This window comes from Typopeltis vanoorti, chromosome 20 (assembly GCF_054136105.1).
Source record: "Typopeltis vanoorti isolate ZY-2024b chromosome 20, IOZ_Tvanoo_1.0, whole genome shotgun sequence".
Lineage (NCBI taxonomy): Eukaryota > Metazoa > Arthropoda > Arachnida > Uropygi > Thelyphonidae > Typopeltis > Typopeltis vanoorti.
The window spans coordinates 80,235,700-80,259,962 of record NC_143568.1 but is presented as its reverse complement, the minus strand read 5'-3'; the positions used below and the strand labels follow the sequence as shown (position 1 = coordinate 80,259,962).

The 24,263-nt window shown below is 34.0% G+C and overlaps 1 protein-coding gene across 11 annotated transcripts in view; it reads left to right on the top strand.

Annotated features, from left to right (window-relative positions):
• The window catches only part of RhoGAPp190 (Rho GTPase-activating protein 190), a 723,033-nt gene that overhangs the window by 657,179 nt on the left and 41,591 nt on the right, over nucleotides 1–24,263 (top strand). For all 11 annotated transcript variants that reach the window (XM_090410500.1, XM_090410505.1, XM_090410503.1 and 8 more), the window contains one exon: nucleotides 21,277–21,382. In XM_090410500.1, the coding sequence (XP_090266626.1) occupies nucleotides 21,277–21,382 (106 nt within the window). The remainder of the gene's footprint in view (nucleotides 1–21,276; nucleotides 21,383–24,263) is intronic.

Genomic DNA, 24,263 nt, shown 5'->3' with positions numbered 1-24,263 from the left:
AATTGGTATAGCCACTATTAGACAAAAAATCTGTTTTTTATTTACATTTTTATGCTTTTTCGGAATTGGTGAATAAATATTCTGATATATATTAACCGAAATGGTGACAGCTTTGGTAGTATTTGTTAGTTTTTTCTCTATTTATAAAGAGAGAAATATAGAAAATACAGAATGGAGAGCTTTCAAATTAATCTCTGGCATTGTTCATCTTTTATGTCTAATTTTTTTTTTTTTTTCAAATACATTCATAAACATCAGAAACCTGAAATAAAAAAGATAAATCAATAATATCCTAGTTAGTTGGAATAAAAAAATGGTTCAACATTAAGGCTAACTCACTCACTTTCAGGTGAAAAGCCCTTATTAAAGATTCTTCACATTCTATTCTAGATGGAATTTTTAACACTGACTAAAGGTGCAAATATTTATTCAAATTGGTATAGCCACTATTAGACAAAAAATCTGTTTTATATTTACATTTTTATGCTTTTATGCTCTACAAAGACTCCTTGCATTTGATTACTTAATCTCCTCCCTAAATTAATAATCCACATCCATAATATATTATTAATGTTAAAGTTTTATATTCTAGTAGACAAAGAAAGTCTTTACTTTTCATATTAGCTTTTCCAGTTTTTCAAATATATAAATCGAGATTTCCCTTCCCTCTTTTAGGTGTGTATGTAGCCTTCTGGAAATGGCACACTTACTTTCATAGTGTAGTGGCTGAATCATCCATAGAAAGACCATTATGGGTTTTAATTTTGGTCATCCTCTAGAGGAAGTTTTTCTATTCCTTTCTTTGGCCAGTTCCCAAGTTAGTTGATCTTTGCCACAAACAAGTAGGGTCCTCATCCCAGAATCTAACTGCTGAAAAATTGACTGTAGAACTCCAATGGGTCAGATACATATATACCTGTTAGGATTTAGGACCACAAGATGACGGTACTTGTCTTCTGTGCTATGTCCCCTGAAAGCCTTGATATTCTTGATCTCACTATTAGTTTTGGAAGTAGGAGAGAGAATGGCTGTTCATCAATCTTCAAAAAGTTAGTTACAGATAAACTGCCTTTGAGAATAAAATATATTGTAGTTTTTTTTTTTTTTTTTTTTTTTTTTTTTTTTTTTAAGGAATTTCTTGAATTTCAGATAATTTCATGGTCAGTTTCTCGAAGAGTCATTGTTCCCACAAACCACTTTTTGTACAATGATTAGAATACGAGGCTAAATTCCTAAGGAAAGTTAATTCAGAATTGTGTTAAAAATTTATGCTGTGTTATCTGCTATATAGTAATGTGATTGATTCCAGACATGTTTATAGAAACTAAAAATATTGCTAGACAAGCAAGTTAATCCTTGTTTACTCCATGTGTACTAATATCCATTTTCAGTAGAAATAGGTGTGTATTTGGTAATAAGAAAATATATTTCGTTTATGTAGTTGAGTATGTTTTAGTCAGGAAACTGTAATGTGTTTATAATTTACAAATGTAATCTCCAAAGTATTTGTTTCATAGCCCCCCCTTATTTATTATTATTATTTTTTTTTTTTTATGTGGCTCCTGCACACAGAATGTTATAAACATAGATACCATGGATTGGCAAAGAGATTTTACATTTTATGGAGGAGGGGGGAAAGGAAGGAAGGGCATCCTTGGAAGCTGAGAATGAATGAAAGCAAGAAAAGGACGACGGCTAAATTTTTCTCTCATAGAGTGGTGCATGATTGGAATGGATTGCCATTAGAGGTTGTGTGTGTTCAAGTAGTATGTAGCTCCTTAGATAACTCCCTCCCTGGAGGTCTCTCTTAATAATAATATGCACCTAAACCTCTTTTTATGCGAATTGGGATATCAAAACTTTTTTTACGCGATTTTTATTCACTTTTATGCAACCAACCTAAAGTCTAAGTTAGGAAAAAATCCATAATTCAAGAAAATTTTGAGAATTTTGTAGAATTGCATTCTCGTTTCAATTAAGAAAATTCTAAATTCTTGTGAATTTCATTTTTTGGGAATTCCCTGAATTACATAACTGACTGTGCATAAAAAAAAAGCAGTTCTTAGCAGTTTGAATTTGGTGTTCGAGTAGACAGCACAATTACCGCATTTTTTGTATTTGCATTTTTTAAGTGAAATCAAAATAAAAATCACGTTATAAAATTAATAATTTTGCCAAGAAATAATAAATGGTATGCTATATGTAATTTTCAAACTTTCATTTCATTAACCGAAGAATTTAATCCAGCCCTCACATGATGTTGCCGAAGCCAAAAAAAAAAAAAAAAAAAAGGAAAACCGTTTCCTTGAATATAAAAATTCAAATTTTAGATAGTCTTCAAACTGGGGAAGGTACGACGGCTGTGTGTAAGCATTTTGGAGTCCATGAATCAATTGTCAGATCTATAAATAAAAATGAAGAGGCCATTAGAAAAGCAGTATGTTCTGGTACAAAACCAGTGCAAAATTATCATCATACACAAGAGATGTTCTAGAAAAGGCCTAAAAAGCTTTAGTGATGTGGATAGAAGATAATGTACAAAAAAGAATGCCAGTTGACGGAAATTCCATCAAGCAATCAGCATTGAGATCTTATGAACAGATTATAATTATTTCATCAGCAGAAATGGCTTCTGCTGATGAAACAACTGCTAAAACATTTCCACAAAAACTTGCTAAAATAATTGAAGATGGAGGTTACACTCGTGAACAAGTTTGGAATATGGATGAAACCGGCCTTTTCTGGAAAAAAATGCCAAACAGAACTTGCGTATCAAAAATGCAACAAACTGTTGGTGGGTTCAAAGCAGCAAAGGATCGCATAACACACTTATTTTGTTCGAACGCTTTAGGAGATCGGATGTTAAAACCACTGCTCATAAATCGATCATTAAGACCACGGCCAATGAAAAGCATAGATTTTGAAAAATTGCAAGTTCATTGGATGGCCAACAAAAAATCTTGGGTGTCCATTGATATTTTCACTGAGTGGTTCCACAGATATTTTGTGCCAGAAGTTAGATGCTATTTGAATGACAAGGGTCTCGAATTTAAAGTGCTTTTCATTCTTCGTAATGCACCCGGTCATCCTGCCATAGAACACCCAAAGGTGCAATTTTTTTTCTGCCGCCCAATACCACATCATTGCTACAATCTCTAGATCATGGTAAAATTGCAACTTTTAAAACATATTATTTCAGATGAACATTTCAGTACGTTTTGAACAAGCTAAATGATGATGAAACACTGTCAGTTATGGATGTGTGGAAAAAATTACTGGTCTTGTAATAGACTTTATAAAAATGACATTTTACCAGACTATCTGGGTTCAGGTCTTTCAATCAATTCCAAAAGTTGCATTCACATTATGTATTGCTTATTTTGCCAAATGGAAGCATCCCTCTCTCTCTCTGTTTTGGTAGTATATTTATGTACCTACTGAGAGTTCACTCAAACTGATGTGAGATGGTATTTGAACAGAAAGTTTTTGCTCTCTTAGGTTTCTGCTGATCTCTGAACTGAATGATGGCATGCTAGTGGACTTTGCATGCTGTTGTTGATGTAAACTGGGACTTGATATTTCAATGTTATCAAGTAGAACCAAGATTCATAAGAGATCCAACTTGGAGCTATGTGAGAGTGACCTATTTTAGCTCACTCACAAGTCTTTGGACCTTGATAAATTTGGACATGTATTCTTGTCTCTTACAATAATAAATAATTCCATCTGCATTAATAGATATTAAGAAATAAATAATAAATATTTTTAATTTAAATAATTAATTATAATTGGTGAAACACATGAATTGTGATTATTGATTAGGATAACTTCCCAAAATTGAGAAAATTTAAGGCGGTTGTTTTTGTTGAGGTTGGGATGGCGAATGTGTTCTTCATAGCTTTCTTTATACAGTTTTTCCTGAAGAAAATAGCTTTTTTTTGTGTGTAGAACTTGGGTGTTATTCCACTGAATTCTGTGTTTTGTAGATATGGTGTGGCATGCCAATCTAGATTTATTGAGATCTTTAAGTAAAATATATTCTTGATGTTCTTTGAGATGAATTTGTGCAGAACGATCTGTCCGTCCGTCCATAATAACATAAACCTCGAGAATGGGAGATTCTGTAAACTCCAGGATAAGAGATTGAAGTGATAAGGAAAGTCCTTTAACATATGGAAGACAAAAGATTTCATCTGACTCAGCAGAAAAAGTTTTCATGACAGTTGAACAACATCACATACAGAAATTTCAATCTCTGTTGAATAAGAAAAATATGCTATTTAATAACTAGGTTGACTCTTCCAAAACTGTCATTAATATTTCAGGCCATCCTTTATCCAATGATGAAATATCAATTTTATCAAATGGATTAGATTATGCTAGAGGTGTAGGGGGAGGGGTGGGTTATATTTTTTAATTTTTTCTGTTACTGATTCTTGGTTTAATTCTTTCATAATTTCTTCATTTCTTTTGTGATCAAATAGGGTATACTTTGCAGTTTTTCTCATAAACTTCATTTCTGCTGTTGTTAATCTTTGTTTGTCTTTTTGTTTTATTGTCCAAACCTCACTTCCATACATTAAGACTGGTAGGGCTAATGTATTGTATACTTTTAGTCTGGTTTGTTTTTGAACTAGGTTTGGTTTAAATATAAAGTTAATTACACCTGTTATTTTTAAATATTTTGCAATTTTTACGTTTATCTTTTTCATTTTCATATGTGATCATACATCCTAGGTAGTTAAATGAATTCACCTGTTCTAAGAGCTTGTTATCTATTACTATTTTAGTTCTTGCTGGATCTTGTCCTTTAAAGGCCATAGTTTTTTTGATTTTTCTGTTGATATTATCATACCATAATCTTTGGCTGTCTCATTTAGATCTAAAATAGCTTTCTGTAGGTTATCTTCAGAATTTGTAATTATTATTTGGTTGTCGGCAAAAAGGAGTGTTTAAGTTCACTGTAGGAGAAAGTTTAATTCCTTGATGTAAATTTTTATTCCATTTTATTATTATTTCATTTAAGTAAATATTAAAAAGAGTTGCTAAGAGGGGACATCCCTGTCGGACCCCTTGGTTTATCTCTCTCGTATACGATAGCTCGTGATTTAATCTTATTTGTATTTGATTATTTTCGTATATACTTGTGATAGCTTTTAGGATATTATTTGGTATTTGTCTTTCTTTTAATATGTTAAATAATGTTTCTTTTAACTTTGTCAAATGCTTTTTCAAAGTCAATAAATGCAATATGTGTTTTTCTAAATTGTATTCTCTTCTTTTCTCTATTATTAGTTTTAAGCAAAAGGCTGGGTCTGTACATGATCGTCCTTTTCTAAATCCATTCTGTACTTCTAAAATAAAGTTTTTGGAATATTTCATTAGTTTGCTATTTAAGATTCTGCTATATATTTTGTAACAGGAATTTAGTATACTGATACCTCTATAGTTTTTAGGGTCATCTCTATTACCTTTTTTTTTTTTTAAGATAGGAATCACAATTGCTTTTTTCCATTTTGTTGGGAGGGGGGGAGATACCAGTTGAATAAATTTTATTTAAAAATAATAAGAGTCTTTCTTTGAATCTTGTTCCTGTGTATTTATATAGTTCTGAACCTAGCTTATATTCTCCAGGTGATTTTCCATTTCTTGTTTCTTTCAGGCTGATTTCTAATTATTCTTTAGTTATTTCCTTTTCATTTTCATTAATTGTTTGCCAGTTGTCTTTTTTAAAATATTTATCTGTCCACAATTCTGTGTAGTAATTTAGAAATTCTTCTAATTTCAATTCGTTGTTTAATTTTGTTTTCTTTGGTATCTGCATTTAAATGTTCCAAAATCTTATATACATTGGGTCTTATTTTATATAAATCATGTTCTAAATTAGAAACAAATTTGTTCCATGATTCTCTGTTTTTTTCTGACTTCTCTTTTAGCTATGGCTCTTATTCTTTTATATTCTATTTCATCTTCTAATCTTTTACTGCTTAACCATTTGTGATAGGCTTCTTTTTTCTTTTTGATTATTTCTTTGATTGTATCATCCCATATCTTCAGTTTTTTCCTTTTATTGAATTTTTTGGTCTTTCCTAAGCTTTCATTTGCTGCTGCATTTAGTATCATTTTTATATTAAGCCATTCTATTTCTATTTCTTCATTTTGTTTTATTTTATCTAGATATTGGTTAATTCTTTGTTCATATAGCCATTGTACATTTGTGTCATTCAATAGTCTAGTTTTATAAACAAATGTTTCAAATTTTCTTTCTGTTCTTGTTACTTGTAGCCATTTAGGTGGTAATCTTAATTTTATTTTAACAAGGAAGTGGTCACTGGTTATTTCATATCCTCTGTGAACTCTAACATCTAGATGTCTTTTCATTTAATATAAAATAATCTAATTTTGATTTCCATCCTCTTGCTGCTCAAGTATGTTTATGTATGTCTTTATGTTTATAGAAGGAATTCATTATTTTTAGGTTATTATAAACTACAAAGTCAATCAATTTTTTACCATTCCTGTTTGGAGTATGTTCTCCATGTATTCCTATATTATTATTAATTTTCGTGTTTCCAATTCTTGCCTTTTTCTATAAATTTTTTATAAAAAAATATAAAATAAAAGTTTTATCTAAATTTATTTATATTTATAGATTTAAAAATTTAAATCTATAAATATTAATTTTTCTATAAATGACAGAGAGAATACAAGGGTCACCACTGGAGGTTATATAAGAGTTTGATAAGTAAGAGCATGTGGTCTAGTGTGACAATTTGAATGAACATATATATGTAACAAAATGAAGGGTGTTATATATTCATTTTTATTATAACCAGACATAGAAACTTCAAAATTTGCCAGAGAGCTTATGATAATACAGGTAGGCATTCAAAAATCCGGCCATCGATAATCCGGTTCCTTCAGATCTCCGGCATGGATTTCAGAGTGTGCATTTTCAAATTTACTGTTTTGGCATGCCACTGTTTTCTGTTTATGTTTTGATGGCGCTGTAGTTGATAAGCATTGCGATATCCTGCTTATTTCTTCTCATTTTATCATTTATTTGCTGCTGTATAGCCCCATTATGGATTTGGCAAAGAAAAGAGGTGGCATAAAACGTAAACATCATGCATTGTCGATCGCACAGAGAGAGTGGAAGTGCTAAAAAAACTTGATAGCAGCCTGTCTGTGCGAACCATTTGTGAAACATACGACATTGTCTCTTCAACAGTGTATGATATTAAAAAACAGGAAAAAAAAATTGTTAAAGTTCTTTTCCGACAGTGTATCAAAAAAGCAAATGTTTGTAAGGAAGTCAATGACGGAGGGTAAAGGTTTGGAACTGGACCAAGTTCTCATAACCTGGTTTAATTTTCGTGTAAGTGAAGGTGTGGAAATGTCTGGTGATTTATTAAAGGAACGAGCCAAAATGTTTCATGAAGAGCTGGGATTGCAACACAAGTGTGAATATTCAGAAGGTTGGCTGCATCGTTTCAAGTTGTGGCATGGCTTACAGTATCGTGCGGTGTGTGGGGAAAAACATTCAGCAGATAAAGTTGTGGCTAGTGCATATGTGGATGAATTTGCAAAGTTAGTTAGTGATGAGCATTTAAGTCCTGAACAAGTATACAATGCTGATGAGACTGCCTTGTTTTGGAGATGTACGCCAAAAAGAACTCTAACAACTGAGGATGCAGAATCACCATCGTGGTTTAAAGCTTCGAAGGATCGCGTCACGGTAATGTGCTACTCTAATGTTGCGGGTACCCATAGATGTAAGTTGCTCGTTATCGGAAAAAGTTTACATCCGAGGGCCTTCAAGAGTATGACACAGTTTCCTGTCCGTTACCATGCCAACAAGAAGGGTGGGTTACCACTGATATTACATTGGATTGGTTTCAAAACTGTTTTGTTCCTGAGGCTAGGGCTCGGTTGGATTAGACCTAATCTCAAGATACTTCTTATTTTAGACAATTGTTCGGCATATCCAAAAGCCAATCTTCTAGTGAAAGTTTTTGTTGTCTACCTCCCACCCAAACTGCACATCACTAATTCAACCACGGGACAATGGTATTATATGTTCTATTAAGTGTAAGTATTGATCCCTGTTAATGAGGGGCCTAGTGAGTTCAGTTAATTCACACCCCAGTACAGAAGTTCATAAAAGAATTCAACATTAAGATGCAGTGTACTGTGTTGCCAATGCATGGAAGTCTGTGAAAACATCAACACTGAAAAATGGATGGCATAAATTGTGGCCAAGTTTAATGTTTACTTCTCATTCTAATGAAGACACTGAAAATAATATTGCAGGGTTTAGGGTTCCCAAAGAAAAGCAGCTTATACAGGAACTTCTTGCTTATGTTAAAGATGTAACTAATCCTGATGCCAAGGAGCTTTCATCAAGGATAAATGAAGATGTTTTAACGGAATGGATAAATGTCGATGATAATGTGCCTACAGTTCATCATTACACTGATTCTGAAATTGTAGATATGGTTAAAAGTCTGGAGAGAAATGCCTCTACAGGTAGTGATGAAGATGAAAGCAGTGACAAATGGGGAAGATGTGAGAGAAAGAATCTCTATTGACAGGTTAATTACATTGACAACTGAACTGCTGACTGGACTAGAGCAACGAAGTTTTGTAAGTTAACAAGAAATCTTGAATGTTTACTTGCTCCAAGATAAACTTATTAGAGAAAGACCCAAATATATGAAGCAGCAGACACTGCATGATATATTCAAGAAAATAGCTAGGAAGCAGGAAGAAGCAGCAGTGGTGTCCACACTTGATGATCCACTGCCATTAATTTCAAGTCAACCAGATGTTTTGTCACCACCATCAACATTTTATTAATTACAATTCTGAGGAACTATTTTATTCACTTAAACTAAAATTCTGTAGAACCGTTAGATTTAGTTGGTGAACGTTAAAATTTCGTAAGGTTTTCATTTAGTTTAATTTTCTTTCTTTAAAGGACTGTACAGGTAGTCATTTTCTGTTAAAAATATACAGCATATATAACCATCCGAAATCCGGCACCCTTCAGGTCCAGAGGTTGCTGGATTTTTGAATACCTACCTATATGATCCATGGCATCAGAGTTGCCTTAGATTGTACTATATAAAAGACGTTGTCTCTGTCCAGGAATCCATCCAGGAGACCCATATATTCGCCTTCTATTAGTGCTTTTAGGTTTCACTGGCCTGACAGCTGTTTCAAACTGTTAGTTCTCATCAGAGACAGGCAGGAACCTGTTATGGTCCATGTTGATAAGTTATATTATTGTTCATAAGTACTTACATACAGCATCAAATTATAGAGCCAAAACAGCTTCAATCTGTTTTAGTTAAGGATATTATACATCCTTTCTTATTATAACCAGACATGGAAAGTTAATTCAAAATTTACCAGAGAGCTTATAGTAGGAGCTTTCCAAAAACTTCTGGCACTTACCAAAATCTCCAAAGAGCTTTTGGTTCTATAATTTTATACTTTTATGTAAGTACACACCAAGAGTTCGATTATGTATAGTATAACTTCTAGACATGAGATTGCTATGGTGCTCAACAGAGGATTCTTGCTGTCATAAGGTTTCAGTCTGTCTGGTGTCTGATGAGAATCAACAGTTCGAAACAACTATCAAGCCGGTGAAACCTAAAAACCCTAATAAAAGGGGAGTGTATGGATTCCTGGACAGAGTCCACACCTTTTAAGTAGTGCAATCTAAGGCAACTCTGATGCCAAGATTATGTTATCATAAATTCTGGTAAATTTTGATATATTCATGACACCATAAACAGAGGTCCGAGGCCAAAACAGGACCATACCATTACACCATCACCTAATTTCATAGTTGGGATTATTCACTCTGGTCTATGGTGACATTCGGTGAATGTGATGGGTCATCCACTGAGGTTGCACTTCCATTTCAGTATGGTATCAGTTATTATTGACTTGGGATGGCCCAATTTGTCAGCAATTTACCAAACAGATAGGCCTGCAACATTGCATCCTATCACAATGTCTCTTTCAAAGTCTGTCAGTTCCATTCTCATAGCCATTTTACTTGGACTCTGATTTGGGAGCATCATATTCCTCCAATTTATACCAGCTACAAACACGTGACTCATTATGTGGCACCTTGCTCTTGGGGTGCCCATTGACTTCATTCCAAGTAGTGTAATCTGCACAAGGTAAAGAACAGGCTATTTTTTCCTAGGTTTAATATCATGCGTTAACCACAGACTCTGCCTCTGAGAACAAGTGTGAGTCTGTTTGTGAAGTACTTCCCTATTGTCTCTTAATCAAAATTCAGTAGTCATATGGAGACTTCAGTTGATGTTAGACTAATCACTTTCACACTTTTGGTATCTCAAATTATTAGAGATTAACAGTCTGGCATGTGAGGGTCATGTTCATGATCATGAAAATTTATCTACTGTTTCTAAATATTTTCTTGATTGATCACTCCATTAGCTAGAAAATAGTGTGTGAATCTTAGCAGTATAATTTGCTATACATATAGTATGCTCTCACTGATAGCTGCAGGAACTTGGAATCAAATTTATTTGGTTTCTTGCTTTTTTATGCATTTATTTAATGATGACAAGCAATTAGATAATGATATAACAATCTTGTATTGATAGGTATTTGATGAGTTAAGATTACCTGCATTTTCAGCACATGGAGTTTTCTCAGACATAAGCATGGTTTTATTTTGAAAGTTTATATCATCCTTCATTCATTCTGCATTGCTCAGTCCACTTCTCAAACTCATGCGTTATGCCATTTGACAGCATTTTGTGAATGCTAGTGTGTCCAAACACTTAACTGTTGTCTCAAGCATCTATCACTCACTTGGCTCCCTCAACAAAAAAATGGGGGCCTATTTTAAGTGAAGTCTGGAAGTTATTGATTAGATTTCTCAAACGTAGTTGTTTAACTTTTCTGACAATTACCTCCAAACAGTCCTACAAGACTATTACATGCCTCACATCACTGATTCTTTGATTGTTAATTCACAATTGGTTTAGCTAGCTTAGTTTTTTATATTTAACTTTTAAGTTTACTTCATTTACCACTCCTCTGTTTTAGCCACCTGTTCATCATGGTGAAAGTAGTCTCTTTTTTTTTATACATAGTCTAGTCATAAATAATGTTACAACTTGAACAGTGCATATACCTTTAATCTCATGCCAGATTCACCTTCAGGTTGGTGATACTAGGGTTTCATTTCTCGTGGGCTAATCTCTCAAGCTCTGACCACAATTTGAAGTCCAATGGATTCAGATCACGACTTTCTGATGGCCAATCAGGGTGATATTCGGTCTGGCACATTCACTTTCAACTACTGCTGTGTGGTCCTCGCCTGATATGCAGGAACTGAGTCCTGTTGGAAGGTCAGCTACCTGCCATAAAACAAATTGTTGTTCAGGAGCCACACTACAGATTCCAGTGCAGTTTTTGAGATCCTTCTGCAGCGGTTTTGATCCCTTTCTCCCAGAAATGCAACTAAATACCCCCTGATATGTCACCACCCACCAAACCATCAGTGACACGAAGTGATGATTTCTCTGAATCCTGGGTGCTATGGCATGTGCTGTGAAACCATCTGGGGCATATGCCTGATCGTTGTGATGGTGAAAATCTTCTCATCTGCAAAGAGGATATCTTTGTGTCTGATGTTCATGGAATGCCAGAGAAGTGCCTTTGATTTTTATCATCCTCTGCTGCATAAGTTGTAGTAATAGGAAGTGTCTAGTGGAATGACAATGGGCTCTCATCCCCAGATCATCAGTTAGTGCACATGACATCATTTTCTTCAAAACGTTAATTTCTCGGGACATTACTTTTTGCATTCTCACAGGATTATGGTGAAGGTATAGACCTCTCTACTGATAAGCACACAAATGTTGGTTATGTACACCACCACTAATGAAACCAGGCTTGGGGGATGTGTGGAAGTTGTAACAGTATTTATGGCAAGACTATGTTTCAGTCTCAGCAGCCATTAAACCAACTTCTTTTTATAATTGCAATCAGACATAAAATTCCATTGTAGGCACTTTCCAGTTTCAGATGTAATAAAGATCTTGAGCAACAATATAGAGTTATCCTGAACACCATTGGCTTTGGAATAGCACAGTAGCTCCTTACAGACACCACAACTTATTCTGAAATAATCAGGTTCCAACATGATACACAAAAAAAAAAAAACAAATGAACTCATTAAAGATATGAACAAATGAAATGAAATGTTTTGGAGAAGTACATTCCTGTTGCCCACCTAATCCCCTACATATACAACAAATAAAAACTTGCTGGTCCATTTAGTAATCAGTTGAAAGAGTTTTGCAGTGTTTAACTTACTGAAATGCTCAATCAAATTATTGAATAAGCACTTAATCAGTCATACTGTCAGTCATGTCTTCATGCATACAGAATTCAGTTGGAAATAACCCAACAGAACTTGTAGTCAGGCATTATTCTGCTCTTTTGCCAACAGACTAGTGAATGTGAGGGACTGGAATTCATCAAATAATAATTCCCTTCAGATATTGTAAACCTTTATGAATACTGTATGAACACAAATGGAAGAACAAACCAGAACAAATTATAGACTGGTGATGAGTTTTTTGGCTGGCTTGCTTTTAGCAGAACCATACATGAACAACAAATTACACAGTAACTACAGTAATGAACTTTAATGAAAGTATAGATATTTCATACTGAAAATAACAGTACAGTAAACCCTTGATTTAACAGACAAAATTTCCGATCTGTGTCACATGTGAAAATTAACACCCTGTTAATTTTAAAATGCTTTTAACCAAAATTTGTTTATAATTAACAGGTTATTTTTTGTTATTAATTTCCTGTTATTTTTAACAAATTTTGGAGAATAGGCCATCATATGTTGGAAAAACACTGTAGTAATTTAGCCGACATAAATGAGTTACCGCTCATAAAACATGTTCGGCGATCATACCAATTGCACTGTAATTGGTTCTTTTGTCGTGTGGCGTGACTTTCTGCAGCAGTTTTATTATACACATTTTCGTAATTTTAGGGAGTTAATTATAAAAAAGCAGCAGAATTCAGGTTAAAAAAAAACTTGATAGTTTTTTTCAGAGCAGGATTACCTAAACCAAGCACGTCAACATTGAACATTAACTTCTAAAATCATGAAAATGTGAAAATTGTGTGTAAAACAACTTTTTGTTATTACAGTGCTAATATTGATAAAATTGCAGTATAATGTTAGATATTTTTATTTTAAAAAATTCACAATTTAACGGACACCCCTATTAATTATTAGAGAAAGACCCAATTTTTTTTAATTTAATTTTTTTAATTAAATTAAAAAAATAACTGTGTAGAAACAAGCAAATCAGTAAACAGGAATACATACAACAGTCAGTTTACCAATTAAAAATGGTTTGCTGCAAGCTAGAAATATATTAATAAATAATATTAAACCTATTTTTGATGTTTACATAAAATGAGAATCTCCCAAACTTGTGGGGGGGGGGGGGAGAATCTTTCTGATTCAAGTTAGACCGATGGAAAAGGGCTTCATAGAACTTTCTTTGAAAAGGTGTTCATATTTACAATACACCTCGAAACCCACAGAACAAGTTTCTTTTCCTCGTTCATCACTGCTACTGCAGTACTGTGGAACAGTCTTCTCCCTGACATATTTCCCAAGGAATACAATATACAGGCGTTCAAATCAAATGTAAACAAGTTTCTCCTTTCACAACTCACCACCTATATATGGTACTAACGTACTATAGGTTGACCAGCCAACCTCCTGTATATGGGCCCAACATAAAAAAATAAATAAAATATTTAAATGAACAGCAGTAAACCCTCGATTTAATGGACTTCAGATTTAAAGGACAAAATTTCTGGTCCGTATGTCACATGAAAATTAACACCTTGTTAATTTTCACGTGATATATTTATTGACCTGTGACATTGTTTGTAGTTATGCCACAGGTACCTTTTAAAGATTAGAACCAAATACATGGTACATTTTGAAAATTCTGCATTAAATTAATGCCAATTTAAGATGGTCGTGTTGGTGGCATTATGTGGATGTTATTATAATCATTTGGCCACATGGTATGGAAAAATTACAAGAGTTGATCTCTTTCCCCCAATAAAACCCCAAAGAAGCCTGTTTTATGGCAGAACTGAAAGTGTTGGTTGAAGACCTGAAAGTCAGATAGTAAGACTACATAGCCAGTATATTATGTATCTCTCTCCTGCAGGGATAAAAACCCAAGTTTTTGGTGGGGGAAAACCTTACCATCTTTGTATGTGACCAGTAATTTACCCTTCATTTGTGAAGTCCTTAGAAAGGTTCTTCACATCCTAGACGGGATTTGAACCCATTTCTTTCCAAATGAATGACAAACCTCATATCTTCCCAAGTAGATAGACTGTAGAGACACTTCACTTAAAAAAGATGACCTAATAATTAAAAAAAAAATTAAGTAATATATACTAACATACAGAACAGAAGGATTACATTCCACAGCCCATCACTATCCCATGGAAAAGAAAGGCATGCTAAAAATTACATTACATTACACAGGTAATATAATGTAAACCTTGATTACCATCAAGGTTTATAATTATAATTAAAATCAAGGGTTTACTGTACAGAAATTTAGTGCAGTGAATTGCAACATATCTCTTTTCTTTTTTTTTACAGCTTTGAACTTTTTTTGAGAATTAAGACATGCTTGAGATGAGAATTTAAAGTGGTATGGGTAGTAAATGTTTCCATATCAATGAGAATTACATTTGGTAGCTTTAAATATGTCACCTGAATTTGAAGTGAAATATTTGAATCAGAAGACTGATAATAATTTGCCAAAGAAAATGAGACATAGTTAGTCCTACTTGGTATTCTTATGTCAGACATTATGTAGATGGAATGGATGTGTAAATGTTGCTGCATGAGTGTAAAAAACATTTATGTTCTGAATTACCTAGAGATCAGACAACATCCATAGTCTATATAGTAGGATTTCTAGTGAAGACATCCAGAATATATGCAGAGTAGTTAATTATCTTGTATTCTGGCAAACAGTTTGTGTGGAATCATTGGTTATAGCAAATTCATCAGAATCTCTATCTGCCAAGTCAGTATATTTGGAAAAGAAGCCTCCCACCTCCACTTTGAGTTGTAAACATTAAAATCTCCAAGGAAGATGACTTCACTGTTGGGAAAGTTAGACTTCAGGAAATCAGCATTTAAAGAAAGGAGATTTTTTTAAAAAAATCAAATGATTGGTGGCTTTATGAGAGTGATAGAATGGAGAAGAAAGCTTTTTCATCAAAGCAAATCAAGAAGATTTTCTCATATGAAAATTTTCTGACATAATATATCAGAGCAAACATACAAATGCCACTTTTTAGATGAAAAGGGAAGACAGTTAAAGAATGTGTAATTGGAAAAACTGAGTTGATCAATTCTTGAAGAAGCCAAAATTTGAGTTTCTTTTTGTAAAAATGGATGGTTTTGCTGATTAGAAATAACTATTGTTGAAGTTTTCTGTCTTTTTTCCCTGCAGTTTGAGTTGGTTGGAAAGTAGGAGGGGTGTGGAATAGTTTTTTTTAACTACAAAAGTTCTGAAAGTTTAGAAAATTATTTAGAATTTTTGAAATCACAAATAAGTGGGTAGAAACCCTCTTCTTCAAAATTCATTCCAAATTCTTTCCCTCCTATCATCAGCTCTGCTGATTATGATGAATGTTTTCATGTTCAAACAGAGCTTTCAAAGATATATATCTGAAATCATTGATCATTATCAAACTAATAATCCAATATTTGCTATATTTCTGATATATCTATTAGTAAATAAGCATAATAATCTCCCCTGTACTTAAAAATACCTAGATTCTTCTTGCTCACCTATGAAAACCCATGGAGCAATTTTGATCTGTACTATGCATTTTTTTTCAGCAGTAATTTTCACTTATATGATTAGCATCCAATTTTATCAGAATCATATTCTCAGAATGTGATCTCTCTCTCTCTACACACAGCCTGAAAAGAAGTCAATGGACATCATCATGTGAGGAACAGGCAGCCATGGCATCCACCTTAATAAACTGTAGGACCTTCTTTTTTTTCTGCAATGACTATAACAATCCTACAGGGCATAATTTAAACAGGCGTATGATAGTGATCAATGAATTTTGAACCATTCTTCCTGTAGACATGTAATGAGTTCAGTTCCTAGACTGTTCTATGGCAGACTCCCCTTGATGTTGCCCAATGCTCCAGTTCATCCCCTCAGATATTTAGTGAGGTTGAGATCAGGGGGCTCTGTGGAGGCATAAGCAGCCTTGTGACACGGTGCATTGTCGTGTTGAAAGAAGTGTTGAAATGCCACAGAGTAGGAAATTGTCCAGAATGTTCAGGTGCCCTCTTGGAGTTCAATATTTGTGACACAATAAACAGAGGTCTGAAGCCAAAACAGGACCATACCATTACACTGCCACCTCAGAATTTCATAGTTAGGATTATGCACTCTGATAAGTGATATACAGCAGGCATCTGCCACATCCACACCCTTCCATCTGCTAGAGTGTGTAACATGACCTTAACAGCTTTCCAAGCCTTTATGTCCTACTGTATATGCGCTTTGCACCATTGAAGGCTATGCTGCATGTTGGTTGGTTTGGGTAGCATGAGGCTTGCATATTGCAGTCCTACCATGGAAACTCATGTTGTGAGCTTTGGTGAATGTTTTTTGTGCAGATTCATGCCCAGAACTCTGCATTTAACATATTGGTTGGCAAATTATGGTTTTTACATATTATCTTCCATAGCACCCCCTATGTCACGATCTGTGAGTGGCAGGTCGTCCACTGCAGGTAGCACTTACATTTGACTCCCTGCACTTCCATCTTAGTATGGTATAACTGATTGTTCACCTGGGATGGCTTAATTCAGGGGTCTTCAATACATGGCCTGCAGGCCACCTGTGGTCCGTGGAGCTCTTTGCCATTTCCCGCCGGCCATTTTGAAAAAATAACTACTTAACATTAAAATGCAATTAAATAAAAAATAATTTCAGTGAGGCCCCGCAGGCCACTAAGCTATACTGCGGTATTTAGAATTGTAAGATGCTCTCCAGATTCACGAGGAATGCTGCATTTGATTCTTTACATAAAATCCTATAAAAAATAAATATTAAATAGACATGCTTCTTCAGCCATCTACCAGCGCCAAGCGGTACTTAAGTTACCGATGTCGCAGGTAGATGGCTGAAGCAGTAGTTCGTTCTAGTGCCTTCCAGATACATCTCAAAGGTTCTCGATACTTTGTTATTTTCATATAAATACAAGAGGATCTCATCCACAGTCAGTCGTGAACAGTGTGATATTCATGTATAAGTGCATGCAGGTTCGACATGTCAGCCTTAGCCTATTGTGGTTTTATATTGCCAGACTTTTCGCATTAGTGTGAGACATATTCAGTGGATAATAACCGTTATACAGCCATTTTGGATCATTTTTTGGGGTCACCTTCCATCACTAAGGCATCTATGAGTAAATCAAGTGATTCTTGTCAGATTTTTAATGAAAAGTGGACCAATTTATACTTTTTTTGTGCTGATCAATGAAAAGCCAGTGTGTTTAATTTGTCGTAAGTCAGTGTCAGTATCAAAATAATACAATATAAAACGAACTATGAGACAAAGCATGCATCCAATTTCAATCACCTTCAAGGGCTGTTTCATGTGGACAAAGTGAACAGTCTCCAAATTGATCTAAAATTCCAGCAGGGTACGTTTGAAAGGCAGAGGGAAGAGAGTGAAGCATACATTGAAGTAAGTTATGTAACAGCTGAAAAAATTGCTAAAAAAATCAAAAGCCTTCTTGGACGGTGAGTTTTTGAAAGAGTGTCTCATCGCTGCTGGGGATATTCTGTGCCCAAATAATAAGGAAGTATTGATAAAAACTGAGTTTGTCTCAGGTAACTGTAGCACGACGTGTCAAAGAACTTGCTAATGACATTGAAGGAACTTTAAAAAATGGTCGTCCGAATTTACATCATATTCACTTGCTTTAGATGAGAGCACAGATGTGCAGGATACGGCATGACTGGTTATCTTTGTCCCCGTGGCATTGATTAACAATTCAGTGTGACAAAAGAACTGCTAGGCCTCGCACCTGTGAAGGAAACGACGAAAGGCACTGATATTCTTGAAGCAAGCCACCAAAAAAAAAAAAAAAACGTTCTAGCTTTTCGACCTCAGCTTAACCAACCTCGAGGGTGTGGTAACTGATGGTGCCCCTGCTATGGTGGGAAAGAACGAAGGATTTGTTGCACTGCTATGGAAAGAACCGGAAGTAGAAGGAAAATTTCGTCCATTACCACTGTCTAATCCACCAGGAGAATTTGTGCAAGAAAACTATTGGATTTGAGAATGTCATGAAAGTTATTGTGACTGTCGTCAACATTATTAGGGCAAGAGGGTTGAATCATCGTCTATTCCAAGAGTGCAAAGCGGATCACGGCGATTTGGTTTATTATAGTGATGTGCGTTGGTTGAGCAGAGGGAAGGTTCTTAAGGAGCAAAATGCAGCAGTTCATGCAAATCAAGGGGAATCCGATTGCAGAATTTAATGATCCGAAGTGGATGACAGACTTTGCCTTTGTGACCGACATATTGTTGCATATGAATGACCTAAATACGTGGCTACAATCCAAAGATCAATTGGTGCACACTCTGTTTGATCACATCAAAGCTTTTGTGGCCAAGCTCAAACTTTGGGAAGCACAACTTGCAAAAAAAGACCTCACTCATTTTCAGCTTCTCGCTGAGTCCAACTGTTTGTCTCTTGATGAATACGCTACAAAATTAGCCGTATTGCGAAGTGAGTTCGAAGAGAGATTTAGTGATTTTCGTAACCAACAGTCTTCTTTAGATTTATTTTCAATACCATTCAGTGTCGATGCTGCCAAAATGCCAGGCTCAGTACAAATGGAGCTGCTTTAACTCCAAAAATAATTCAAAGACTACATTTCTGAGGACACATCCCCAATCTTATTTGTTGGGAAGCACATACTTATGTGAGCAGTTCTTCTTCAGAATGAAGCATGTGAAGTCCAAGACAAGAACTCAGATTACTGGCTAACATCTTGAGAATACTCTGCGCATAGCGACTTTCAACATTGATGCCAACATCGACAAGCTGGTCAAGTAAAAACATTGCCAAGTTGCCCATTGACATTGTAAAAAATGAATGTTTACTTTGTTAAATTATCTTTTTTCAAGTATTGATTGTATTTACTTATCACGAACCCAACTCCTACCTATGCTCCTAAAGCTGAGTTTGTTTATTTTTATAGGATTTTATGTAAAGTATCAAATGCATCGTTCCTTGTGAATCTGGAAAGCATCTTACAATTCTAAATACCACACTATGGCTTAGTGGCCTGCGGACTTCATTGAAATTTTTATTATGTCCTGCACTGTCTGAAAGGTTGAAGATCTCTGGCCTAATTTGGCAACAGTTTGCTGAACACATAGACCAGCAATGTGGCATCCTATCACAACACCTTTTTCAAACTCTGTCAGTTCCCTTCTTGCAGCCATTTCACCCAGACATTTGCACTGACATGGAAATGTTATTCCTTCAATTTATATGGCTACAGACATGCGACTCATTACGTGGCACAATGCACCTTGCCCATGGAGAGGGGGTGTCCATTATCTTCTTTCCAACCAGTGTATATATCCTTGAAATCATTGATGATTATCTAACCAATTATCCATTTCACTTGAAAAATCAATAGCACAAATTTTTCAGCAAGATAGAAATGGTATCACAGAGATCATTGTTTTAGACCAACCATAGTATCAAATAACATTGTGAGATATATTTTAACTTTGACCTAATATTTGGAGTTATATTTTTTGTTTATTTTCAAATGTATGTGGATTGGGAGTTGCATTTCATGGCACAGTTGGCTGAGTGGATAGCATATCCTCTTTCATACCAGTAGACCATTGGTTTGAATTTCACTGTGGAGATGGAGGTTTGTGAAAGTCTTCACAGGTGATAAATAATTTTCATTGTGTACTGTAAGGCTAATGTCTTGCTCATTAGAGGCTAGAAGTGGCTTGAAAACTAGTGTTGTGTTTTGTCTCCAGGAAGAATATGCCATAGGTTATTTAACCTTTTATGGGTAGGATTCATATAAAATGGGGGGAGGAGGGGGCATCGTATGTAAGGCAAACCAAGATAACATTTTCTGCTATCTTAGTTCAGGGATTGAGAAATAGATTTTCATTCTAATAGTGGCTTGATCAATCACTAGTACAAATTAATAAATATTACGTGGTATTAGTTTGAGAGTTAGTTTATTTATCATTCCAAAAATTCATATATTTCCATATTGTATTTCACTGCTAATTTTGGATTAAGATTAAGACTTCTCTCCTCAACTGAGATAAGTTATCCAAGCCTGATTTTATCACATGTAATATTTTATTTAATTTTTTTTATAATCAAAATTAAATATTCTTATTGACCCTTAATTTAGCATACAAAAATTATGGGTAAAATCACACAAATCATTTCATCCCACTCTGGTGGGGGGGGGGGGGGGGCAGGTTTTCGGTAATGCATGAAGTATACTAGAAATTCCCCATATATCTTGTGATAGGATATATAAAAATTCTTTAATTTATGACTTTTTTTTTAAGTTAATTTTCATTAGCTTTTTCTGAAATTGGTCTCCTTAACAGTCTCAGTGGAGTAGTGAACTTCTGATTATTAATGTGTGTTATGTCACTTTTTTATTATTAAAAAATTATGTACTCTCCATATGCTCATACTCCCAATTATGTGGTTTTGCTCTCTGTGCTTAATTAAGGGCTTAGTTATTATTTTTATTATGCTCTTTTATATAAATAAAAAAACAAATCTTTTTAGTACGTTAACTATTATATCATTTTTGTCATACTCATTCTTGTTCTTTAAAGGTTAAAGTTTGCATTTTCAGTTCTTTCATTGCATGTGTATTTTTTTTTTATTATTAATACTTTAATTACATATAATATATAGTTCTCATAAATTGTTGTTTTTTTAATTGTTTTTAACTTTCTTTTTCTCTCTTTTTTTTTTTTTTAATAGTTATATTTAATTTGTTCTATGACATTCAGATAAGTATGTTATCATGTTTTTTCTGACCTTACTGATTCTCATATACCTTACTGATTACTTTCTTCTAAGGGATTCAAGATAAAAGCTGTCGGTTATTTACTCTTAGAGATCTTTTGAAGAAGCTTCCATCTGTAAATTTTGAAATTTTAAGATTTGTCTTTCAGCATTTTGTAAAGTAAGTATGCAGATATATACAAGTTTATATATTTTATACTTTTATCTAGTATAATCTAGTACAAAAATCATTATGCAATCTAAATAATCTGATAAAAACATATGGTATGGAAATATCAACAGACAAAACAAAAGTCATTGCCTTCAAAGGTGCTAATCCAATAAGAAGCAAAATAGTAATAAACAACAAAATAATAGAGCAATTAAATACATTCAAATATTTAGGTTGCACAATGTCATATGAAAATGAAACTGATATAGAACCAAAGATATCAAACTTTTTAAAAGTAACAGACATTATAAATAAAGTTTTTAAACCCAATTATGTACAAAAACACACACTAATAAGAATCTACAATACAGTTGCTAAACCAACCTTACTTTACGGCAGTAAGATATGGACAATAAAAAAAGCAGATGAAAAAAAGAATTGAATCATCCGAAATGAAATTTCTGCACAGAACTGAAGGAGTCACAATAATGGACAAAATGAAAAGCAGCGAAATCAGAAAATAACTTGGAATTACAACCTTTCTAAATGAAACAGTGATTTGCTATAGAGAAAAATGGAAAGAACATTCTAAGAATGAATAGAAGCAGAATACCTAAACAAATTCTAAATTACCACCCAAAAGGTACTCGATGTAGAGGAATACCCTTAAAAAGATGGAATTGAGTCCGGAACAGGCCACTTGGCCTATAAGCCTGGAAAGGAAGAAGAAGAAGAAGATCTAGTATAATGAATTTTAGTTTACACTGTATGCTTACTGGTGCTTATGATGGCTATCCCATTTATCCTGTAATGCTATTTTCAACTCCTGATGTCTCGTTATAAGATTTAACAAAACTGTTCCATTTGCTGGGCATGCTGCCACAAAACGTCCATTTTTCTTTTATGGATGTTTGAAATGTGACTGACATTTTCCAATATAAGTTATTTATATTATTCTAACCTACATTTATTGGTTCAATCTAGGTTAGAATAATTTTTTAATTGTTGCAAGCACAACTTCACAATTCATTCTGCTTATCTACTCACCTTGTAATACACCTCCCTTGCTCACCATATTCTCATACAACATTAAATATCCCCAATATTAACCTCTTTTTACCCTATCCACTATTGAGGAATACAAAATGTAATTCACATTTTGTATTTCCTCAATAGCCAGCATTCCAGAGATGACAGACATTACTCATCTGAAGTTCAGATGTCTCATTTTGTCATCGCATCAGAAAATTGGGGATCAAATTGCCGGCCTGGTTGACCTAGTAGTTACCCTATCCGCTCTCCAGCTGAAAAGGCTGCAGGTACGAATCCTGCCATGGGCTTGGATGTTTGTGATTGTCTGTGAAAATACTAGTGGTGGTGAGCAGTAGATGACATTGGTGTAGGTGCAGTTCATTGTAGTTGGTGGATTGAGTGATGGAGACAGAGTTATAGAGTCTTTGGACTTCCTGGAGGTGTCATGTAATAATAATAATAAAATCTTTGTACAATATTAATGTGCCATTCAAAGCTCATATGGTCAGACAACCACTTGTCTCTACTTATTCAGCATCCTCTTTTTTGGTAGCAGTGGTATGCTCTGTGGTCCCCACAATTCAGATCTGAATCTTGCTAGCTTCAACAAGCTCAGCTTTATGATTACACTATATAATCTTACATTTCTACACTCTAAAGCAAACTCCTAACATAGCAGGAATCAGTTGAGCTTGTGGCTATTGTTTTGAGACAATCTGGTATGAGATTGAGACCAATAGGACAAAACATAAAATTGGTTGCCACTGCAGTGGTATCTCGCTAATCCGAACTGCGGTTTGAAAGAAAAAAAAGTTTTATTTATTACTTATTATTATTTTGTGTACTATTATTTTTATTTAATAATTATTTATTTTATTATTACTACAGTACAGTAATTTTATTTCATACTGTCGATTGTGCGGTTATACTGGAGGCCTATTTTGATATATTGTGTGTTCATGTTTGCTTTTTTATACTGTACAGTATGTACTGTATTGTCGGCATGAATCACAAATATACACAAAAAAGAGGAAATTCAAAACGTGCATAATTTTGTTAAAAATATAAATCCAGATGTTGAAATTTCACAAACAAATGTTACGGAATGAATTACAGGTAGAACCGAAAGTGAATTCGAAATCAAATCAGGCGTTGAAATTATAAATATAAATATGACACTACAGAATGAATTAGAAGACGATGCTGATGATAAACAACCCGAAGAATAAAAAGTAAAACATGAAGAGGCAGCTGACAGTTTTAATATGTGTATAGAATGTGTTAAGAAGAATGATATGCCATTCCACAAAATTTTATTGCTAATGTAGCTCCGAGCAGAAGTATTCGAAAAAAGTTGCAAGAAGCAAAAGAAAAGTAGTGACTCAGAAATAAAAGAAATAAAAAACTTTTTTTTGTGTTATTTTGTGAAACTTTTTTTGTGTTGTGTACAAGAAAGTGATATTTTTTACGCAAATTAAGTTACATACTGAACTATGCAATTTTATTAAATCAGAATCCTCAATACAGTACAGGTACGTGAAAATTAAATTTTTTACTAAAATAAACTTGTGTACTGTATTATTTTTTGTTTTGCATTACAGTACAGTGTGTTTTTTTTTTTCTGTCAGGTACTTCATTTATTTACAGAATTAAATTGATGTATCATTAGAATCTGATTATTTTTGTCTTAAACGCTAGTTATTGTTGTCTCTTAGGGAAAAATTCGATAATCCGATTGAGCACGGTTTTTATTAGTTCAGATTAGCGAGATACCACTGTATAGGCCTGGGGACATCAAGGATGATGTGGAAGATATACATCAGCAAATTAGTACAATAAGTGGAAGTAGAGTAGAGTA